The 23,129-nt window shown below is 60.3% G+C and overlaps 1 protein-coding gene across 9 annotated transcripts in view; it reads right to left on the minus strand.

Moving 5' to 3' along the window:
- Positions 1-23,129, minus strand: part of SNED1 (sushi, nidogen and EGF like domains 1) — a 67,489-nt gene that overhangs the window by 12,206 nt on the left and 32,154 nt on the right. For 6 of the 9 annotated variants that reach the window (XM_045559901.1, XM_045559897.1, XM_045559895.1 and 3 more), the window contains 15 exons: positions 22,720-22,836; positions 21,222-21,338; positions 20,964-21,080; positions 20,742-20,855; positions 20,349-20,522; positions 12,412-12,525; positions 12,074-12,187; positions 11,442-11,555; positions 10,860-11,156; positions 10,147-10,330; positions 7,240-7,352; positions 6,215-6,496; positions 4,853-4,997; positions 4,699-4,781; positions 2,840-2,938 (listed from right to left, as the gene is read on the minus strand). In XM_045559901.1, coding sequence (XP_045415857.1) covers positions 2,840-2,938; positions 4,699-4,781; positions 4,853-4,997; positions 6,215-6,496; positions 7,240-7,352; positions 10,147-10,330; positions 10,860-11,156; positions 11,442-11,555; positions 12,074-12,187; positions 12,412-12,525; positions 20,349-20,522; positions 20,742-20,855; positions 20,964-21,080; positions 21,222-21,338; positions 22,720-22,836 — 2,184 coding nt within the window. Of the gene's footprint in view, positions 1-2,385; positions 2,595-2,839; positions 2,939-4,698; positions 4,782-4,852; positions 4,998-6,214; positions 6,497-7,239; positions 7,353-10,146; positions 10,331-10,859; positions 11,157-11,441; positions 11,556-12,073; positions 12,188-12,411; positions 12,526-20,348; positions 20,523-20,741; positions 20,856-20,963; positions 21,081-21,221; positions 21,339-22,719; positions 22,837-23,129 lie in introns of all 9 variants that reach the window. The other 3 variants (XR_006736961.1, XM_045559896.1, XM_045559900.1) reach the window with 3 other exon arrangements.

A 23,129-nucleotide genomic window follows, 5' to 3' on the forward strand; every position in this document is an offset into this window, starting at 1 on the left:
TGGAAAGGCCGCTTCTCCCTGTGTGGTTTCGCTGTCAGCGTGATCAGTAGGTTCATTTGTTTCCGTTTGTTTTCAACTTTTAGGTGTCGCCTTTTCTTTTTGTTCTTTTAATAAACATTTTCTTGGTTCTAAGGTCAAAACTATTAGACAAGGAACATTCAGAGAAGCCCTGTCCTTTCCTTCCCCATGCAGTTAACCGTTTCATTAGTTTTATTTCTTTTTAAATACAAGAAAAAATTCACATTTCCCTTCTCCATTTTCCCGCACAAACGACAACATACTGAAAATACCGTTCTGCACGTTACTGTTTAAAACCAGCTCTACTGAGGTATCATTTGCATAACAAAGTTTGCCCAGTTAAAGTGTGCAGTTCACTAGTTGTTAGTGTCTTCACAGATACCTGCGTCCGTCGCCACGATTCCGGAACATTTTCGTCACCTCAGAAGGAATCTCGTACCCTGTAGCTGTCACCACCCCACCCGCCCCAGCCCAGCCCTAACCCAGCTCCTGCTGCTGCAGCTGTCCCTGTTCTGGACTTGGACTTTCACACGGAAGGAGTCGTGTTGTGTGTGGTTTCTCGTGACTGGCCTCTTTCCCTCAGCATGTCTGCAGGGTTCGTGTGTGTCCCGGCGTGTACGCTTCGTCCCTTTCCCGCCGGTGGTCCAGCAGCATCCATGGAGTGGGTGTGCCGCGCTTGGTTCCCACCTGGCAGCCGATGCGTGTGTTGGTGGTTTCCACGGTTTGCTGCTGTGTCACGCTGCCACAAGCATCCGTGCACAGGGCGTGTGGACGTGTGTGAACTGCTTCTGGGCGTGTGCCCAGGGCTGGGTCATTCAGGCATGGCGGAGTGGCCAATCTGTTCTTCCCAAAGCTGCCACACACTTCACGTTCCTGCCGGTGGCAGATGAGGGTCCCAGTTTCCCCAACTCACCGCCGCCGGCTTTGCGGTTCCGGCCGTCCCGTGGGTGCACAGGGGCGTCTCGTTTGCGTTTTCCTGCTGACCCGTGTGCCGAGCGCCTGTCCAGGAGCTCACTGGCCAGCAGTGTGTCTTCCTCCGCGAGGGTCTATTTAGGTCCTTTGCCCGTTTTTAGATTAGGCTGTCTTTTTATTACTCAGTTGTAAGAGTTCTTTATATATTCTAGATACAGGCCCCTCATCAGATACAGTTTGCCAGGATTGCCTCCCATTCCATGGGCTGTCCTCTCAGTTCCTTGATGGTGTCCTCTGAAGCATAAAGAGCTTCATGAAGCATGAAGAGCAGTTCATCTTTTTGTTACTATTGCTCATACTTTGTTGTATCTAAGAATCCTCTGCCAAATCCAAGGTCATGAAGATTTATTCACGTTTTCTTCTAACACGATGTTTGGCTCCTGACATTTAGGTCTTTGGTGCATTTTGTGTGAATCTGTGTATGAGGCGGGGTCCAGCCTCATTCTTCTGCGTGTGCTGACCAGTTGTCCCGGCACCGCCGCTGAGAAGACTGTTCCTTCCCCACTGGATGGTCCTGGCCCCTTGTCAGAGTCAGCTGGCCGCAGGGGTGTGGCCGCACTCCCGGACTCTCAGCTTCATTCCACTTATCTAGCGCCTGTCCCTAAAGCCAGTGCCACCACTGCCTGGTCACCATTGGTTCGCACTAAGTTTTGACCCTGGGAAGTGTGAGTCCTCGAATCTGTTTCCTCTATTCTTGCTATTCTGGGTCCCTTGCAGTGCCATGTGAATTTTAGACACTGCACAATTGTCCAGAGACATTTCGCAGCAGCCCACGGAACACGGCTGTGTGCAGGGGTATTTGGAACCCGCGGCTCGTGTCATCAGTCCTCACCCTGTGTCCGGGGCAGCCACGCTGCAGACACCATGACCGATACTTACGCCAGTCCCTGCTGCTGGGCCCTGAGCCCCCGTTCCTGCAGCTGCGGGCAGGAGGTTCCCAGGAGCCGCCACTGTCACCTCCCTCCCTGTGCAGCTGTCACCACTAAGTCCTGAGTCTGTTTCGCACACTCACACAGACACACACACACGGAAACACAGAGAAGGCCGTCTGGGAGGGGGTGGGGGCAGTGGGCTGCTCCTACACTAGCAAGAGTTACAGAGCACAGTGGCCTGAGCTCTGCCCTGGCCGGTGTTGCCTGGGGACGGCAACTGCCTGTCCTGGGTGGCAGCCACCAAGACCGAGACCACAGAAGGGCAGACGCCTTTGGCAGACACCGGGAAGAAGCTGGGGCGCATCAGGGCGCCGCATCAGGGCTCCCCAGCTGCAAAGCCAGACCCCGGTGTGTGCTCCCCCGTCTGCCGGCAGGCCCGGCGCCCAGCAAGGCCAGTTCTGGGGAGACGGGAGAACTGCATCCCTTGATCATGCTGAGGGTGTAGACTGACATCACTACGTACACAGCGACTTAGCGCTCTCGTGTACTTCGGGAATTCACACATCCTGAGATCCGGCATTTCTGCGCTCACACGCGTGCCAGGAAGCCTGTGCGAGGAGGTCCGTGGGCCAGATGCAGGGGGAGAGCCAGTGAGTTCCCGCGGACTCCACGCCACAGCGGGGGTGAGCGAGCCGCAGCGCGACAGCATGGACCCAGCTCAGCACGAGAACACTGGGCGAAGACACGGGTTAAAGGTCACTCAGCAGAGAGCACCCACATCCTGCCTGGGCGTCTCCACGGGGTCGCAGGGGGCCTGTGTGGGTCCTGCCTGCTGGCCACCACCGCCTGGGCGAGTGGGGGGCACTGTCTCCGCCCTGCCCAGGCTTGGGGCTCGGCCACCTCCCGCCTCCTGCTGCTGTCTCTGGGGCCCCTGAGAACGACTGGTCCCCAAATCCCCACCACCGCCGCTGACTTACTGTTGATGTCCTTGTCACTGCGTTCAGGGAGGTGGAGGGCCAGGCTGACCTGCGTGGGGGTCTCCTGCATGTTCTCCAGCTGCGCCAGGACCGTGGGCTCTAGGGGAAGCCAGGTGGTGACCGCGTGGCTCAGCCACTCCGTGCCGGGCCGTCCTCGGGCCTCCCTCCCGGGCTGCTTCTCTCCCTCAGGGACGTCCCTCATGGGGCCTGGGCCCCGGCGTGGTGCGGGGACGGTGCCTGCTCACCTGTGGGCCCCACACCCCTGGTGGAGGCCCACCTCTCACCCTCCCGCTGACCCCAGCAGGGACCCAGCCTTCCGCTGAAGGCCCAGCAGAGCTGCCCGGGCTGGGCTTCACGGCCCCGCGTTACTGAGAAGCCTCTTTCTCTCCCTTCTCAGGGTCAAACTCTGCTTTCCTCTCCCTCCAGCCCCTGCTTCGTGGGGGCTACGCCTCCTCCTCTTCTCTTACCTGCCCCCAGACTCTGCAGACCCCTGCTCTTCCCCACCCCCAGCTGCAAGTCACTTCTGGGGGGGGTTCTCACCTGTACCCTTAGGAGTCTCGGGTCTGCTCTGGTGGCTGCGAGTCCGACCAGCCCGACTCTGTACCCCAGGTCTCACCTCACCCCTCACTGAGCATCCTGAGGGCAGCCGACCACCCATCTCCACGGACGCCTGGCCCTGGGCCCTTCCAGGAGGGGAATTCTGTGAGGTCGGGCACCTGGCCTTACCTGCCTCACTCCTGCCCAGCACAGGGTGCCTCCAGGTCAGAGCCGCGGGGAGGCTGCTGCCTGCAGATCCTGCACCCACCCTCGTGCCCCGATGATCTGGAGGAGGGTCCAGGCGGAGGCATCTTGACCCATCTGCCCCGGTGCTGTGGGATGAGCTTGCTAGGGACAGCGACCGAGGTTGCTCATGCCCTGTGGTTCCTGGCAAGGTTGGGGGCCCAGCGGCCCACCCTAGGTGGCCCAGCTAGTCTCGGCCTGAGCAGGACCAGAACCCAGGCCTGTGGAACGTGGCCCTGAGTGTGAAGGGGACACGTGTCCTGGGCCACGCCAAGCATGCGAGTCACTCAGCCTTTGCTGAAGGGCAGATTCCGACTGGCAGCTCCGAGTGGGCTGTGCCCTCTGGGAGTTGTGGGCACGGCTGGTCCTGCTGGTGTGGGGAGGACGTGGCCCCCATGGCCTCCCGTCCATAGCCTGGGACAAAGCTCAGAGTTCTAACCTGGCACACAAAATTTCCGGAACGTCTTGGACCCACTTCTCATATCTTTATTTTTCGTCTTCTCCTGCTGCCCTGCGAGTACCTGCACTGCACACTGACCAGGTGAAGGCTCCGCACGCACCCGTCCCTCCGCTGCGGACGCCTGCTCCGCATGCGCCTGTCCCTGCACCGCGGATGCTTGCTGCGCACGAGCCTGTCCCTCCACCGCGCACGCCTGCTCCGCACGTGCCTGTCCCTCCACCGCGGACACCTGTTCCGCACGAGCCTGTCCCTCCGCCACGCACGCCTGCTCTGCACGAGCCTGTCCCTCCGCCGCGCACGCCTGCTGCGCATGTGCCCGTCCCTCTGCCGCGGATGCTTGCTGCACATGTGCCTGTCCCTCCACCGCAGACACCTGCTCCGCACGCGCCTGTCCCTGCACCGCGGACAGCTGCTATTGGTGCTGCTGCCTGGGGCCCAGAGCCTCGAGCCCCACCATACTCTGAGTCCCTGGCCAGAGACCACGTTGGACGCTGGGGTGGTCTTTAAGCCAAGGTCTTAAGGGCCTTGTCACTCATGATGTTGGGGACGATGGCCGGGTAAGCATGGTGCTGAGGCCTAGGATTGACCTTGAGTCTGGCGGGGCCGCCGCAGCACTCACGTGATTGTGTGGGGACCGGTCTGCTGGGTGAGCTGCCGAACCTGGCGCTCACTCTGCCTCTGCCGTCCACGAGCTCCGAGAACCTGCGGGGAACGCGGGAGAGTCACCACAGCACGCGCAGCCTCCAGGACGGGCTGGTGGCCGGGGCGTGTACCTGGGCCGCTGGGTTGGCATCTCGGGGGCACCGTGGTCATTCAGGAGGCGCAGCTCCGGCAGGTGCACCAGGGGCGGTCTGTTTCTGAGCGCCCGCGGGTGGTGTCCTCCCTGGTGCCAGCGTCGGTGGGTGCCATCCCCGGGGGCTGCAGAGCAGGTGGGGGAGGGGAGTGGCCACACGGGCTCGGGTGGAGGCTGCCTTTGCTCTGCTGCCCTGGGGGGCTGCCGGCACTCGGCCGCTGGGGTGCGGGTGTGCACGTGGCTGTGGTCACACACGGGGTTTGGGGCTCCCCAAGATGAGCCGGACCCCTGCTCATTCCAGCCACCGCCACATCCCTTCCGAGGGACACGGACATGCCCTCGCCTGGGAGTCGCCAGGCGGGTCCCAGACCCCCCACCCCAGACTCGAGTTCCCTATCTGCAGGGTGGGGCACTGGGACTCAGTCCTAGGCCGCCCTGAGACACAGCCGCCCCCAGCACGTTGGCTTTCCTGACTGGACACCTCAGCCGAGGCCCCCACCCCGCTGGCACCAGGATGGTGAGGCACCGTGTGTCACCCTGGGCCCTTCAGCCTCCCAGGAGGGGGCTCATCATGTGACCAGCTCTCTCCACCTGGCAGGGGACAGGGGGCCTGAGGGCCTCTGTGTGCCAGTGCTTCGCAGGGGAGCCCGGGGGAGCCCGCGGCCCTCCATGGGTAGCTGCCCCCACTCTGTGGCCGCCCGCCCGCCAGGGCCGTGTTCTGCTCCCTGCACTGCCCAGACACCGTTTCCTGCAGCACCTTCTGTGAGCTTCCAAGACAGAAGCAGGGTGTGCAGGACCCGGGTGGCACCTGGCAGGGCCACGTCTGCACTGGGAACAGACCCAAGTTGCAGGCCTGGCCATCGGAGCCTCTGCGTGCCCGGCTGCCCCGCTCACATCCGCAGGCCCTCGGGGGTCAGCGGCTACAAGGCCACTTCCGGGCCCTTCTCCTCGTTGCTGCCCTGGGCACCATCCCAGGTGGTGCCTGTGCTCACTGGGGTCCCCAAGGGGCCTGGCCCAGATGAGGTCCACAAGCGCCACCTGTCCCTGAGCCCTTCCTTTCTGTGCCAATCGGAAAAGCCTCCTGCTCGCGTGTGGACTTCTCCCTGTTTCCAGGCTGCCTGTCTGGTGGCCCGTGGGCGGCGTGGCCCGCGCCAGGTGAGGGCTCTGCCATGCAGCAGGACGACCCACCTCTCCCGGACAAGGTCGCCACACCCCAAGGATGGCAGTCACGCTGCTGCCCTGCTGGTGGCCCACAGGCCCCTGCATGGCCAGGTCAGTCCTGAGCGGTCGGGAGCCCTGGCCGGACGCCCGTCCCCACCCTGCCCCAGGGCGCAGCGCTCACAGGTGACGATGTAGAGGAGGGCGGGCTCGCTGTGCAGCTGGCCGTGCTCCGTGCTCTGCACGGCCGTCACTGACAGCCGGTACCGCCGCCCTGGCAGCAGGTCGCGCACTGTGTAGGACACCAGCTTCCCGTTGGGGACGTAGCGGCTCTTGGTGCTCTGGCTGGTGGTCACGTTGATGACGTAGGCCTCCAGCAGGGCGCCTGGCATGGGGGCGTCCCAGACCACGTGGGCAGAGGTGGCCGTGACGCGGGTGGCGGTCAGGTTTGCAGGAGGCAGGGGCCCTGGACAAGGCACGGGGCGCGGGGGCAGGAGGTGAAGAGGGGACACAGTTTAAGGATCCGACGCGGCTGCTCAAGCCTCCTTGGAGGCTCGGTTGTTTATCACGGATGGCTCTACAGGCCTAAGCGTGTAGCGTGTTTGCAGCCATGACGGTGTGCTGCGAGGGGCACCTCCATCCTGCCCCAGGCGGTGCCTTCTCCCAGGTTTGGATTCACCCAGCGAAGCCCCCAGTTTGGCCCGTCCGTCAGCACCCTCACCTGTGGCACTTTTGAGGGCACCTTGAGGGGAGCCCCTGCCCCACGGCCTTCCACACGCCTTCCCCGGCGGGCTGTGTCTGAGGGTCGCGGGTGAGCAGCCCTGGAGCCGGCTGGGCACAGCCATCCCCACCGGGCACGTTCCCGCTCAGGCCCTCGCTCCTCCCTCTCCTCCCCTGCGCTGGGTGGGGGTGTGGGCTCAGCTCCAGTGGGCTGTCGCCTGTCCAAGGGCTCTGGGCAGCGGGGGCACCTCTGGCCCTCGGTCCCTGTTCACAGGGGGATGCACTGAGCCTTGGGTGCTGACGCCAACCGCAGACAACTATCCCCAGCAGAAGGATCCAGACCAGCCCGGCACAGTGCTGCTGCCTGGCAGTCCCAGTGGAGGAGCCTTCCGGGACCTCAGGGCTGGGTTTCTAGTGTCGCGGACACTTTGGGGAGGTCAGACCCTTTAGAAGGCCCCGCATGAGCCAGGGCCCACGCGCCCCACTTACGGGTCCACACGTGCACCGGTGCGGTGGCCAGGCTCTCGGTGGGCTGCCCCTCTCCGCTGAGCCCACTGAGGGTGGTCACCTGGATGGTGTATCTCCTTCCTGGCAGCAGGGCCCTGCGGGGGGGGGGGCAGGACACACATCTAGGGGCCCGTGTCTCACTCACTGCTGCACCGCGGCCCCCTCAAGCAGGATGTGGCCACGAGTGTGTGTCATCCTACTGCTGGTGGCCCGGGCCACCTCCACGAGGGACAGATCTGCGGCCCTCAGACCATGTGCCCCCAGGGTGGGAAATCACTCCACGGTCTGTCCAGTCCAGTGAGAGGGACGAGGAGGCCGCAGTGTGGTCAGGGGCTGGGTTCAGGAGAGGCCAGACGGGGAGAGCGGAGAAGGTCACTGGGCAGGACAGGCCACGCCAGGCCGAGGGCTCCCTGAGAAAGGCCTGCTGGGAACTGGGACTTCAGAGGGCCCCCCCAGCTAACAGATCGGGGGGCTCCCTGCGCCTGAACTGTCGGTGCCAACTGTGGGTCAGGCCGCGGGTGCCGCGAGCCCAGCCCCAGACAGCCCCGGGCACTGAGCTGCTAAAGGGCCCCTCTGCTTGGTGGCACTTCACACATCATCCCGCTGGCTGCGTGGGGACAGAGCGCGTCCTGGGGGACTCCCTGGGAGGGGACGCTGGAGGCTCGCGCCTGCCTCCCCTGGGCTTCGCTGTGCGGCTTTTCCTCTGCCGTCCCCCACCCCGCACCCCTGTTCCCCCACACCCTCGTCCCCCCTACACCCCTGTCCCCCTGCACCCCTATCCCCCCCGCACCCTCATTCCCCCCGCACCCTCGTCCCCCCGCACCCTTGTGCCCCCTGCACCCCTGTCCCCCCTGCACCCCTGTCCCCCCCGCGCCCTCGTCCCCCCTGCACCCTCGTCCCCCCTGCACCCTCGTCCCCCCGCACCCCTGTCCCCCCGCACCCCCGTCCCCCCCCGCGCCCTCGTCCCCCCTGCACCCCTGTCCCCCCTGCACCCTCGTCCCCCTGCGACAGGTGTCAGTGGTGAGTGGGACTCTGCACCGAGCCCCGGAGTCCTAGAGAACCTCCCACGGGGGGTCTTGGAGACCCCGGCACAGCCAACACCACCTAGGGCCCCCTCTGTGTTTTTGTCACAAGCCACCAGAAGTCGTTCTTTGGAAGCGGCCATGATGTAAAGGAAGTCACAGCAGCATGTGAACAACACAGCAGAGGATTTGGGAAGGGGCAGAGCAGGGAGCACGAGCTCGTCCCCACCGACAGCGGCTGCAGGGCACAGCGTGTCTGCGTGATGGCCGGGAGCTGCGGTCTGTGGAGCTGCCCGGGGGAGGCCCTGGTCAGCGGCGGGCACTTTCTCCCCGTTTCCGCCGTCAGCACAGCAGGGGCCGGGGTGGGCAGGGGCCCTGCCCTCCGACATCAGGGGTGGCGGCCCAGGCCACGGCCCCTCCCTCCTGCTGAGTGACTGCCAGGGCATCTAAAGGGTGGGACCCCCTCCCGGCACCCTCTGTTTTTTCTTTTTCCCCTTTTGGAAGTCGGGGAGCAAAGACTAGATGTTGAAAAACAGCCGCACACCTGGCAGAAGTCTGACGTGCGGCGTGCACAGGAAAGGCCTGGGAGACCCTGGGTTTACGCCTGCGGCTGGTCTTGGCACGGAGACAGCCCACAGCGTCCAGACCCAGCAAGACGGAGGGGGAGAGTCTGAGCTCTGAGTTACTACGTTATTCTGTCCAAATGCCCAGTTTGCCACGAAAAATCACAAGACGTCAAAGAAAGTGAAATAGGGCCCCTTCAAAGGAAGAAAAGATCAGCAGAAGCTGCCTGCAAGGACGGATGGCAGAGCTACCAGACAGCGTCTTAAGGCTGTGCAGAGCACGGAAGCAGGGTGCGGAGAGAGCCAAGAAGGCCATGCCTGCACAACAGGGGAGTGTCGCTGCAGAGACAGAAAACCTGAAGAGAGACCAGGAGAAATTCAAGAGCCGAAAGACAAAGAAACCCCGTCTTGTCCGCGCACGGCTGCCCGTCCGTGGAGCGCGGGAGCACACGCGTGGGAGCACACGCGTGGGAGCACACGCATGGGAAGGACACACATGGGAGCACACACGTGGGAAGGATGGCCTTGCTGAGTCCCCAGCTACGAACGTGTGAGTGCAGGTGGCTCAACGATGCGGAGGGTGAGGGGGGCCCTGGCCGTGGGGGCTGACTGGGCCCCCCCTGCAGTGCCCGGCTTCCTTCCAGAAGCCCTCAGGGACCGTGACTGGTGACCGCTCTGAGCTGGGCACGGCTGAGATGTCCCCACTGAGCTGACCTGCGTGGCTGCTGTCAGAGGCACGTGTGCTTTGACGGAGACTCCCTGAGCAGGGGCTGCTTCCTGTGCAGGCCCGAGAAGCCACCAGGCAACTGAGGCCAAGGCCGCCCCCCACCCAGGGGGCCGCCCACCCAGGGGGCCGCGGCTGGCATGGTCCCTCCCAGCGTCTCCCCTGCTCTGCGCAGGACGCCGGAGTTCCCTCTGGCTGGTGACCCGCACACGGGCGCCCTCGAGGGACCCCAAATGTGCCCTGGGCTGTCCCCTCCCAGCCTCCCAGCCCCGCGCTCTCGGTGGCCAAGTCACCCTCCCGGCGTCTGTGCGGGAGGTGCTGTCCCCGATCCTCAGAGCTTCCTGCTCTTCCCACCAAGGCGCCTGCTGCTCACGGCAGCCCGAGACGGGGCGAGGCGGGAGTGAGGCCCGGAAGCAAGCCCGCCCGGCGCCAAGGCTGGCTCGTCCCGGACCCCACCTCCGCCCGAGGAGGGGGAGCAGGTGCACCAGGAACACACGCAGAACACGCCCCGGACCTCGGCCCCCGCGTCCCCAGACCCTACTCGTCCCCTCCCAGGCCCCGAGCTGTGGGCTCCTCTTACCCAAATGTGAAGCTGTCCACACTCTTGTCCACGTCCGTGGACCGGCGCTGGGAGGCCTCGGCGTGGCGGATGGATGCGCGGACCCGGCTGGCGGAGGCGTGCTGGACCCGGTGCAGAGCCCACCGCGCCGAGATGGCGCCGGCCGTCGTGTTGGTGACCTCCACGCTCGCCACAGGGCGGGGTCCTGGGGGCAACAGGCCGCTCAGCCGGCGCCCCGCCTGCTCCCGGGGAGTGGGGGGCTCGCGACGAGGCCAGGCTTGGGAGACGAGGCTGGGGCCGTAGAGAGGCGACTGGAGGGGACGGGCAGCCTCGGCTCGCGGCGTGCGTGTGTCGTCAGCTGCTCAGCGGGGACTCGGCCTCCAGGCTGACAGCTGCGGAGGGCTGCCTGTGTGGACCTGACAGCTGAGCTGCTCCGTGCTCGCGGGCGCCCTGCCACCCTCCCCTGCCGTTCCGTCACTCTCACTCTCAGCGCTCGTCCTGCCTGTGCCTTAGGCCTGTGGGCTCCCACACCTGTTTACCGCACTCCCCAGGAGACGCGCTCTGTGTCCCCAGGCTCCGTCCGCAGCGCCAGGGCCACCAGCCCAGCAGCCTCGGCCGCAGGCGAGCGCAGGGCGAACGTCCGTCCTACCCCTCGGCGCGGCCCGGGCTCCTATCCAGCGGTCCTTGGGACACAGGTGTCGGGGCAGGGTGGCCGCGGCGTGGCGGGCACTCACGTGTGCGGGTGAGCAGCACGGCCGGCCTGCTGATGTCGTTCTTGTTGTTGGCGTTGCGCTTGACCGAGAAGATGGAGATGTTGTAGGCCCTGCCCGGCACCAGGGCCCGCAGCTGGTGCGAGGAGCGGCCCCTGTCCACGAAGTCCGTGCGGCGGTAGGAGCCGTCGGCAGAGACGTAGGTGACCGCGTAGCCATCGAGCACCTGCCTGGCAGCCGGGCCGTCGGGAGGGCGCCAGGAGATGGAGACCCACGTCTCCTCCACGCTGTCCACCGTGAGAGCAGTTGGCGGGAAGAGCTCTTCAGGGTTTGGGTCAAAACACAGGGGAGGGGCGTGGTCAGCTGTCGGCCGCGCGTGCCCAGCCCCTGCCAGGCGTGTGGGCTGGGCTCCGGTCCCGGCACACCCCGTGGAGTCCTTCGTGTCCCTGGAGTTCATACTTCCCCATGCGAGACACGTTCTGCATGCACCTGGGGACTATGTCCCCTCCCTGTTTCTCAGGTAAGGAGCCCCGATAGGCACCTGCCTGGACAGCTGCCCTCAGGGACCGCTGGGCTCTCTGGGGAAGGAGGGCACCCTCGCCTCACCTGTGGCGCAGTCCCTGCCTGTGTAGCCGACTTTGCAGGTGCAGCTGTGGGACCCGTTGCTGGCCAGGCAGTAGCCGCGGCCCCCACAGGGGCTGGAGAAGCAGGGGTCCCCCACTGCGGGCAGGGAGAGCAGCAGTGAGCGCCAGGCCCTCGCTCCTGAGCACGGGGTCCCACGACAGCTCCTGCCTCCCACAGCTTCGCCACCCTCGCCGCCCCATCCACCCTCCACAGCGAGTGCTGCGGCCAGGCCCACCCTAGGCCTGGGGACATGCGACCAAGGCAGGTTAGGCCACCACCTGTGATGCTCTTGTCCTAGGAGGGGAGACTGGGTGGCAGGTGGGGCAGGAGGCGGCTGCAGAGACCCCAGAGCACCGTGAAGGGGACGGTGGTGCGGGGGCAGAGGGGCCGGGTCGGGGAGGCCTCTTCAGGAGGGGACAGTATTCCAGAAGGAAGGGACAGCAGGGCCGTGCGGGCAGACGGGGGCCACAGCGGGTGTGTGCTCGGGTGGGGTGGGGCTGTCGGGAGGGGGTGCCAGGGGAGGTGCCTGGAGGGCACTGTCAGGGCACCAGGCAGACTGGGGTGGGGGCCATGGGCTGAGGGCTGGGGCGGGGCTCTCTGGGGGCTGCGCCTACCTATCTCACAGTGGTAGCCGAAGAAGCCCTCGGGGCAGGCGCACAGGTAGGCCCCGCCGCCGTTCTCGCAGCGGCCCCCGTGCTGGCAGGGGCTGGAGTCGCAGGCGTCCACCTCTGGAGAACACCCAGAGAGTGGGCCGCACGCGGGGGGCTGGGGGAGGGGGCAGAGGACAGCGGGAGGAGGGAGAGGGGTGTGGGGCAGAGGGGAGGGGCAGCAGGCAGCCCTGGCCGTCCTCTCCCCCGGTGGCCCGTCCAGCAGGGGACGTGGGGACCCACCCAGTCCTGGTCCCCGAGTGGCCCAGGCTCTGCATGAGAGGACCCGCGGGAGGGGCCTCTACCTGTTTCGCAGTGGACGCCAACGAAGCCTGCCGGGCACTGGCAGACGTAGGCCCCAGGGAGGTCCCTGCAGGAGCCTCCGTTCCCGCAGGGCTGCGCCTGGCACTCGTCCGTCTCTGCACAGGGGAAGGCGTCGCTGGCTCAGGTCGGCGGCTCCTGCACCCGCCGGGGTCCTGTGCCCTCCCTGAGGCTCCGGCCACCCGTGCCCTGGGGTCGCCGCTGTGCACGTGGGCCTCTTCCTCCCCCAGCCCCACACCTGCTCCCCCCGGGGGACGCGCCCCTCCGCTGCCCTCCTGCAGAGCCCCCACCCCAGGCTGCTCCTGCTGGGGGCTCCCCAGGCCCTGCCCTCCCGGCGCTGGTGTCTGTCTCCGGGCTCAGGCCCTGCAGAGGGCTCGTCCCTGGCGTGCTGGGCAGTGCTGTCCCTCTACTGGCTGGCACCACCAGGCCTGGTGTCAGAGGCTGCGACCTGCCCTCTCTGCCCCTGAGGCCAGCATCTGAGGCCAGGTCAGTGTCTCTCAGCCAAGCTCTCAGTCTCCTGGGAAGGTGGACGCAGAGATGTTTGTAAATCTCTGTCCTGGATGTCAGGGCGGGCAGGGGTCTGAGAGCACAAGCAGGGCCAACCTGGCGTCCAGACGGAGACCTGTCCAGGGAGAGGAGCGGCTGGATCAAGGTGACCATGGCCAGGGGGACCCAGTGCCTTCAGGAGCGTGGCCAGGCCACTGGAGCTGCCACCCCCGTGGGGGCCAGCACCCTTCCTACCCAGCTAGGAGGGGCAGAGGCACAGGTGCCCGGCGGCAGGGTCCTGGCAGGAGCCCCCAAGCAGGCACAGCTGAGACTGGCACTGACCAGTTTCTTAGGGCACCCAAGAATGAAGCAATGTGGCTGTCATTAAGCCAAAGTAAGATGGACGTAATTGGTTTTGAGGAGCCAGACGGAATTCTGCGATACCCCCCGGTGCTTGGAGAAGCCAGACACCAGGGCTGGCTCTTGCCGGGGGCTCCGTGCCTGGCTATGTCTGTGCCGTGACCGGGCGTGAGGCTCACAGAGACACTGGGGGACCTGGTTCCAGTGGCTTCCAGAGGGACAGGCCCCAAGGCCTCTGAGGTTTGGCAGAAATCGCCTTCCACCCACTCTTTCCATTTGTATATGTAACAATCTTATAAGAAGCTAGGACATTTGGGGACATACTTAGTTTTAAAAGATTCACCACAGGTTTCTTTTAAACTGGAAGTTGTGCTCCTGAATTTAAATGTTTAATTTTAGAAAAGTTTAATTTTAATTTTTAAGAAGTAAATAAATGGTAATGACTCAAGGACACCCGGACTTGCGCTCGCCCTGGGCTGCCCCCGGCTCCGCTGGGCCACGCCCTCCCCTCCCCCAGGTGCGAATTCGTGCCTGCATGCATCATGTGCAGCTTTGTTTCTGTTGTTTATGAACTTTATCGATAGGATGCTGTGACGTACGTTCTCTTCTCTCACACAGCATTTTAAGGGACCTCCGTGTCACCGTGTGTCACTGCGGTTTGCTGATTCTCACTGCTGTCTGATATCACATAGTGCGGCCATGTCACGCCTCATCCAGTCTTGCCGCTGGGCACTTGGGTTGGTTCCAACTTCTCACTGTTACAAAAAAAGGTGCTGTGCACATCCTTCCTGCCCTGTCTCCGGGCCGAGACGTGCGGGTGTTTCTTAGGTTCGTGCCTGGAAGTGGGATTTCGGGACACAGTTGATACAAACGGTCGTCTCACCAGGCAAGTCGCTGAATCCCTGTCGAGGGGCCCACACGGGCTCGCACCCGCCTGCGGCTGAGGAGCAGCCTGTCGTCCCCGTTCTCACCGGCAGAGGCTTCCAGCCGGCGCATGCGGCTCCCTGCTCTGATTTGCTTCCCGACCCATCGAGGCGGGCGGTGTCTCTCCCTCCGTGAAACGTTATTCTTTTCTTAGTGATTTATCCAGGTTCTTCATACAGTCTTGAAATGACATGCAACTTCTCCCGGTTTGTAGCTTATGTTTCACTTTCTTCTTTACAGTTTATGGATTTAAGTTCCTCATTTTTATACAGTCGAGTTTGTCCCCTGATCCTTGTACAGCACCCTCTGTGGCTTAAGGAGTCTTTCACGACCCCAGGGTCAAAAAGATATTTACCTGTATTTTCCACACAAAATCACATCGTTTTTAAGAAATTTAAGTCCGTAATCCACCTGGAATGACTGGCTGTGTATGATGAGAAATAGGGAACAGACGTAGTTTTCCCAGTGCATGACTAGTTTATTCCCACTTTCGTGAATATTTTCTCCTGTGCTTTCTTTTAGAAGTTCATAGTTTTAGCTTTCACATTTGGGTTTATAGTACTAATTCATTTTACACACTGAAGAACTTACTATGTTTATGGTGCTGTTGTACGAGATGCCGTTTCATTCCCCTTTCTCAGGGTTCCCTGCTAGAACAGGGACGAGACCCGGCCCGCCTGTTGCCCGTGCAGCCTGGGACCTGCTGAACCCACTCGCTGGTGCTGCGGCTCGTTCGGCGGCGTCTCCGTGGGCGCTTCTGTGCACGGTGGCGTCGCCCGGGCTACCTCCTTTCCAACACACACGCCTTGTATGTCCTCTTCTTTTCTCGTGGCTCCGCCGGGACCCCCAGGATGACGATGGAGGAGGGGGATGGACACCCGTGCCTGCCCGGACACAGGGACGTCTTCCCGCCCATGCGTCCTGGGGGCTGCGGTTCCCATGGGTGCCCTTCGCCAGGGCAGGGACTTGCCTTCTGTTCTTAACTTGCCAGGGCTTTTCAGTAATAGTTGAACAAATTCTCTGTATCTGTTGAGAGACCATCTGGTTTTCTCCTTTATTCCTAACGTGGTGAAACACACTGACTGATGATCAGACGTGAGACCAGCCTGTGTCCTTGAGGTCAACCCCACGGGGTCGTGGTTCTCTCATCCTTTTTGTGCAGTGCTGGGCTTGGCTTAGTTCTGTTAGAATTCTTGTGTCAAAGCTCGTGAGGGGCATTTGTCTGTAATTTCAATTTTTGCAATGTCTGTGTCTGGTTTGGGTATGGAGGGCATGATATTCTTGCCGTGGTGTCAGGAAATAGAAATCGAGGGGCTTGGGAAGTGTTCCTTCCTCCTGTATTTTCTAGAAGGGCTGGTGTAAGGGTGGTGCCAGTCCGTGCTTAACTGTTTGATAGAGTTCGCCAGCGAAGCTACCTGGCCCTGCCGTTTTCTTTGAGGAAGGTTTTTCACTACAAGTTAAATTTCTCTGATAGGTGATGAGGCTGCCTGTGTTTCTGTTTATTCCCGTGTCAGTTCTGGTGACTCACGTCTTTCAAGGTCTCCTTTTCCTCCAGGTTGTCGGAGATGTCGGCCTAAAGCTGTTCATAATATTCTCTTGTCCTTTTTTTTTTAAATAATTTTTTGCCTACCAAGACATTTCTCCGAATCTCTTATCCTTTAGATGCTGGTAGGATCTTTACTGTTTAAAAACTCCGCTGTAGAGAGGAAGTAGGGTCCCCACTGTCCTTCTGCTATTGCTGACTTTTCTGTCTTTCCTCACCAGCCTGGCCAGGGCTTATCGATGCCGCCGACCTCGCCAAGGAAGCCGCTTTCGGTTTCATTGATCTTTCTCTGCGTCTGTCTTACTTACATCACAATTACAGGTTCTAACTGTTGCTGACATGCAGACACGCCATTGATTTTGTTATCGTCTATATTCACTAAACATGTTACGTTTCCTGTCATGTTCCACAGTTTACCTGCAGCTTAAACGATCGTATCCGCTGTAAACACTGACATTTTTACTCCTTCCTTTCCTGCTTTCATGACTTTGATTTCTTTTTCTCACGTTCCTGCACTGACTGGTACTTCCAATGTACAGACTAGACCTAGTGATGACCGGGCGCCCTCGTCTCCAGTCTCAGGGGACCGTCTCTCCACCCAGCTGGCGTTCACTCCGGGTGTGGGGGCAGCGCAGCAAAGGGGTCTCAGGAGCTACTTTCCTTTCTTCTGTTGGTGGCTCAGCACATTCGTCTGCGTCTGTCCCACAGAACAGCTTTGAATTCCAGACCCTCGTCCTGCCAGGGAGGCTCAGAAAACGCCTGCTGCACAGTCTCCGGACGCAGCTTGTCTGTCCCCGTGCTCGCGCCGCGGGTCGCTGAGGTGCGCAGGGCGCGGCCGTGGGCACAACGCTCCGGATAACCAACACGCCGGGGCTATGTGGGCTCTGCGACGTCTCTCCTTTGCGTTTTTCCTCTAATAAATCCCATTTCATTTTACACCCCGTGGTACTAGAGGTGTGTATATCATGCTACTTTAATATGGACAAGAAAGCACTTTTTTATTGCATATTGGGTATGAATTTTGCCAAATGCTTGTGGTGCATTCATTCAGATTCTTATGATTTTTCTCTCATTGGTTCATGGAGCAGATTTTTCTAATATCAGACTACCCTTGCACAGCATGACTTGATAATGGTGAATACAGCCGTGAGACTAGTGAAGTTTTGCATCTATCTTCATATGCTTAACAGACCCATAATTTCCCCTTCCCCGCTGCCCATAGCGGGTTTCGGTGCTGGTGTTGTGTTGGCCTCATGGAATGGGCGGGGACATACCTGCATACTTCTCTCCGTAAGTGTCTGTGTGACACTGCAGTGAGCCGTTTCTTGGCAGTTTGGTAGAATTTACCCATAAAGTCGTTTGGGCCTGCTGTTTCTTTGTGGGAAAATGTTCTAACTACTGCTTCAATTTGAATAGTCGTAGAACTGTGTAGGTGTTCTATATTTCCCTGGGGCATTTTTGTTAGAAGCCATGTTTTCCCGTGAATATTGTGTCCATGTATCCCAGGATTTCGGGTATTTGTGTGGCACGGCTGACAGTGCTCCCTTGCCATCCTCTCAGTCTCTGCGGTGTGCACGGTTGTGTCGCCTTTCTCATTCATGGAGATTCTTGTGTTTGTTTCTCTTGATCAGTCTTCACAGACATTTGTCCATTTTATTAGCTTTCTCAAAGAACTAATTTTGGCTTTATTTTTTCCTTTTTTATGCTGGTTTTTGTTGTTGTTGTTTTGTTTTTTGAGGCAGGGTCTCCCTCTGTCACCCAGGCTGGAAAGCAGTGGTGTCATCACAGCTCACAGCAGCCTCAACTCCTGGGCTCGAGGGATCCTCCTGCCTCAGCCTCCCAAGCAGCTGGGACTACAGGCGCCACCACTGCACCCAGCTAATTTGTTCTATTTTTGGTGGAGACGGGGTCTCACTCTTGCTCAGGCTGGTCTCAAACTCCTGACCTCAACCGATCCTCCCGCCTCGGCCTCCCAGAGTACTGGGATTACAGGCGTGAGCCACCACGCTCGGCCTATCTTTTCTTTTGTATCTTCGATTTCTATTTTATTAATTACAGCTTTTACCTTTATTGCTTCTTTCCTTCTACTGTCTTTAGTACCATTTGTTATTCTTCTCCTAACTCCTGAAGTCAGATATTTAGTTCATAAATTTTGAAATTTTCTTCTTTTCTATCTTGAGTATCAGGCTGTGAATTTCTCATGAGGCACTGCTTTGGCTGCGTCACACAAGTTTTGATACATAAAGTTTCTATTGTCAATCACTTAAAAATATTTTCAATGTCCATTATGATTTCTTCTTTGACCCATGAGCTTGAGCTATTTCAAAATATCTTAAAAAATATCTGACATCTGCATGCAGATTTAAAAATATATCTTCTTGTTATTAAAAACTTAACTTCTTTGTGTTCAGAGAATGAATTAGCTCAAAGTGTTGACTGTATTGTTCAAATCTTCTCTCTCTTTACTGATTTTTTGGGCTCCTTAACCTGCCATTAATTGAGAGAGCTGGTTTAGAATCTCCCAGTGTTACGGGGAATGTCAGTTTCATCCTACAACTTATTATTAATAATTTTCACTTGACATATATGGGACTATGTACTAGATGCCTGAATATTTATATGATTGTGTCTTCTGGTGAATTGAACCAGTTATGATCGAGAGACCCTCTTCATCCCCCACGACGCCCGTGCCTGGCGGCCTTTCTCCCAGTACTGCCGCACCAGCTCTGTTCTGGCCTGGAGACACCTGAGATGTTTCTCCGACTTTTGTGTTCAGTCTTTCTACGTCCCTATGTTTTAGGAGTGTCTCTTATAAGAACATATATCATTTGTTTTATTTTGTAATAAATCTGACAATCTTTTATCTGGAGAATTTAGTCCATTCATATTTGTCTATATTTTTTTCTAACATAATTCTTTTAAATCTTAGTATTTGCCCCTTCTTTTCTGATTTTTTTCTCCTTTTAGATAGTGACAACCTTACTGCAGTGTTTGATAACTCTCCTTTCTCTTCTCTGGGTTTGTCTTATTATCTGAGTACGCCCTCCCAAAAAAGGACCCTTTTTTTGCTAAGCTTCTGAAACTGTGTTTGCATGAGGACATTTTTATGATGCTCTCACATTTGAATAACAATTTGACTGAATAAAAATTTTCAGGTCTTAAATTTGTTTATTCCAGTATTTATCCTGTTTAGAATTTGCTGAACTTCTTGGATCTGTGGGTTCATGTGTCATTTTTAGAAAATGGTCTTCAAATACTTCTTTTGCCCATTCCGTCCTCTGCTTCTAGGACTCCTTATGTGCCCACTTGCCTGTTAGTATTGTCCCACCCACCTCTGACGCTCTGTTCTGTTTCTCAAAAGTTCATTTATTCATAATTCACTTTAAAATTGATTTTTTCTTTGATCTGCAGTTTAGATAACTCTGTTGTCTTGTGTTTTGCATTCTGCAATGTTTTTTCTTCTGTTGGATCCATTCTGTCAGGCCTATCCAATTTATTCGTCATTTCAGATATATTTTCAGTTCTAGAATCTCTATCTCGTTACTTTAAAATTCTTTTCCTGCTCAAATTCTCTATTCTTGCATTCATTTTGTCTTTATTTTCTTTAACATATTTATAATGACATTTCAAAGTCCTTGTCTGCAAATGCCGACAGCCGGGTGGTCTGCAGGCTTGTTTCTGTTGACTGTTTCTTCTCAGGCTGTGTGTCCTGACTCCTTGCTCGGCAGACACGGCCTGTGCGGGACAGAGGCGCCCACGGCGGGAAACTCCTGCCCCTGTGATGGACTTTTCTGCTGCGTTTTGAGGCAGCTGCACTTTCCAGGTTTCCCGGTGTCCAGGCTGGCGAGCTCACAGCCCTGGCGGTTCTGCGTCTCCTCCGCGACGCGTGGGGGGAGCCGTGGAGGGGGGTGGTCTCCCCAACAGGACTGAACTCACCCGGGCTTGAAGGGACGGGAGTGAGGGAAAGTTGGTCCCCTCTGTTTTCCCGAATTGTCCGCCTGCGGGAGGCCGCATAGGCTGGGTTCGGCCTTGCAGGGCGTCCGGAAGGTCGTGATGCACCATGTGCCCTGCTCAACTTGGGATGCCGGCGCCCCTGCCCTGTGCTTATTTGTTTGAAAATCCCTGTTTCACAGAAACCGTGTTAGCATCCACAGGTTCCTGGAGGACAGTTTGGACTGCTCTGGCTTAGTGCCCTGCACTTGCGGTCACCTTATTGCCCTGCCTCTCTGGCCCCGGTCAAAGGGGGCCCTGCCTCCAGGCCACGCACCCGCTCTGGGGTACAGACGTGTGGGCCGGAGGCAATGCCCCCCCTGAGCAGCACCCCTCAAACAGCTGCCGGAGAAGGGGGATCTTGCTCAAATTCAGGCTCCGACTCCACAGGTCTGGGAGGTCCTGACCTGCATCTGCCCCTCTCGGCCTCTGCTTCCCCTGCAGTGGCAGCGTGTGGCTGTGTGACAGCCTGCACTGGTTTCTCTGGGGACAGGGAAGCCCTTAGTGAATGGTCCCCAGCAAAGCTGACAGTGATGGTCCAGGCTGGGGCCTGCCGCCCTGCAGGGTGGGGAGGGTGTGGGCCCCACATGCCCCGCCCCCGAGGGCCCAAAGAATCACCGAGGCACTGGGGAGGCTCACTCCAGATACCCTGCGGCTGGCAGACCCGCACGTGGCTGGGGGTACTCAGCCTGTAGCCATGGTCACACGCGTACAGGGCCACCGAGCCTGGCCGCGTGCTGTTGAAGCGCAGCGTGGCGTGCTTCACTTCCTCGGGGGGGCCGCAGTCCACCTCTGCAAGGGCACAGCAGCCTGTCCCACACTGTCCTGCTCCCGACCGGGCCCCTCCCCATGCTCTGCCCTCTGCCCACCAGGCTGCAGGGCCAGGCAGGCCCCTCCCCAGCACCTTCCTTCCCGGGAGACTGGCTGCCCCTTCCTCCTTCCCGTCCCTGCCCCACCCAGCTCTGCAGTTTAGGAAGAAATCCCATCCCCCACCCCAACCGTCCCTCTCACCTGCCTGGCACCGGCGTCCCGTGTACCCTGCTTGGCAGTGGCAGGAGAAATCGGAGCCCAGGTCCTCGCAGGTGCCCCCGTTCACACACGGGCTCCGGAAGCAGGGGGAGGGGGCTGCAGGACGCAGGAAGGTCCCCTGAGGGGTCTCTGCTGAGGCCCCCAGCTCCACTCTCCCCTGCAGGGCTGTTTTCACACCCACAGAGATGTCCCCTCCCGCCTCACCTATCTCGCAGTGCCGGCCAGAGAAGCCCGGGGGACAGTCGCATTTGTATTTGCCGATGTAGTGGAAGCAGGTGCCACCGTTGTGACAGGGGCCGGAGGCGCAGGAGTCTGGCTTCCCTGGAAGCAGAGGGTACCCCGCTGGGTTGGGTGTCGGGACTCCCTGACCCCCAGAGCTGGGGCATCTTCCTGAGCATGTCCCGAGCAGACCAGGGCAGCTGGGCCGGCCTGTCGTCCTGCCCGCCCAGCCCAGGACCGCACCGATCTCACAGTGCCTCCCGGTGAAGCGGTAGGGGCAGCTGCAGTGGTACTCGCCGGCTGCCTCCTTGCACGTGCCCCCGTTGCGGCAGGGCCCCGAGCTGCACAGGTGTGGCCGGGCTGTCGGAAGGACAGAGAGGCAGGTGAACAAGGGCCGGCCCTGCCCTGTGGCGCCCACTTCCCTCTGCTGGGTCTTCTCAGCCCCCTGGGTGGGCCTGGCAGGCCGGGCCCTGAGGCCCAGCCGGGTGCACACGGGGTGGGGCGGGCGGGGACCCCCCACTCAGCCTCACACAGCAAAGCGCCCACCTGCCCTCTCCTCTCTGCACGGAGAATCAAACCTGTCCGCCCTCCCACCTCGACCAGTCGCACCTTCACAAGGCCAGTGAGCTTAGAACCCCTGGACTCCTGGGCGTTCGTGGGGGAAGGTGTGCAGGAGGGGCCTGTCCCTGCCCCCGCGACCCCCCATCTCTGCCCACCCCACATGCCGAGGGCCCCACAGGTGGCAGATCCCAGCTCCACTGCCCTCCCTGAGAGCAGCCACTTCAAGTCTCCCCCTCGTCCCTCCTCTGCGCCCAGAAGAGTCCACACTGGTGGCTCCCCCTGCTCCCATTGGCAGGAACCTGGGGGGTCTGCGCAGTTCCTGGGGTGGGCACGGAACCATCAGGGCAGGGACACTGGGTGCCGGGGCCTGGCCTCTGCCCCTCCCTGAGGGGCGTGCAGCTGGACGAGGGCCAGGGTGGGTTTGGGGGGCCTTGGGGGGTCCTAGGAATGTGTCGAGGCAAAAGACCTTGGCAGGTCTTGCAGGGAACCAAGCAGTGGGCCTTCTCTTTGGAAACCTCTCTCCTGCTGCAGGCATGGGGGGGCCATGGGGGTCCCAGGGGTCCGACGTCAGGGTCCTGCCCTCAGGGACACGGTACAGAGCAGGAGAGGTGCCCTGGGAAGGCTTCCAGGTGAGTCCACTGAGGCACTGGCCCCACATAGGCTGCGCTGCGGCTCCCAGGGCCCCGAGCCCCAGGAGAACGGGCCGGCCACGCTGGGTCAGGTGGCACCCACGGCACCAAGCGATGCCCGCCGTGCTGGAGGGGCACTGGTGGGCGTCCAGGGTGGGCGCTGGCAAGGACAGCTCTACACGCCGCAGTGCACGGACCAAGAACACTGATGTTTCTTAAGTGGCTAAATGTCGACATTCTCCCCACTGAATGGGATTTAACCCAAGTCCTAATGAAACTTTAAAAAAGAACAAACTTAGTGCAGTGATCCTAAGCTCTGTTTGGACAAATGCTGAGCAGGAAGTGAAGCCCGTAGTGAGGAGAGCAAGGCAAGCACCCCAGGCCACAAACGCAGTGCAACTGCGGCGAGCCACCCCGCAGAGACAGGGCGGGCACGGCACAGCAAGCCGGGCTGCAGAGGGGGCGCCAGAGTAACTGAGAAAGCAGCAGGGACGAGGACGGTGGACCCGGAGCCTGGCCCGCTGCCGGCGCTCTCCAGGGTGCCGTCCTACCTTTCTCGCAGTGCCTGCCGTGGAACCCCCGCGGGCACGCGCACGTGTAGGAGTCGTCCTGGGCGTCGCAGGAACCTCCGTTGAAGCAGGGGTCCGAGTCGCAGGGCGACGGCAGGGCTGGGGGCAGAGAGCGATCTGGAGAGTGTGCCGCGTGCCCTGCCCGGCCAGCGCTGGCAGGGCGCTGTGCCTGCGGGTCACCCTGACACCCTGCCTGGAACCAGGGCCACGAAAGCCCGTCTGTGGGTGCCGCGGTTCGCACAGCGGCTCTGAGCCCCCCAGGAGTTTCTGTTATTCTTGGTTTTGCCAGAGCTCACCTTCCCCCTTTGGGGTAGGACTGAGCTACGCCACGGTGTCCTCCCGCGTCACTGCTGGCGTCACTGTCATTACCACATACTGCACATGACGTTCGG

Source organism: Lemur catta, chromosome 8 (genome assembly GCF_020740605.2).
Source record: "Lemur catta isolate mLemCat1 chromosome 8, mLemCat1.pri, whole genome shotgun sequence".
Lineage (NCBI taxonomy): Eukaryota > Metazoa > Chordata > Mammalia > Primates > Lemuridae > Lemur > Lemur catta.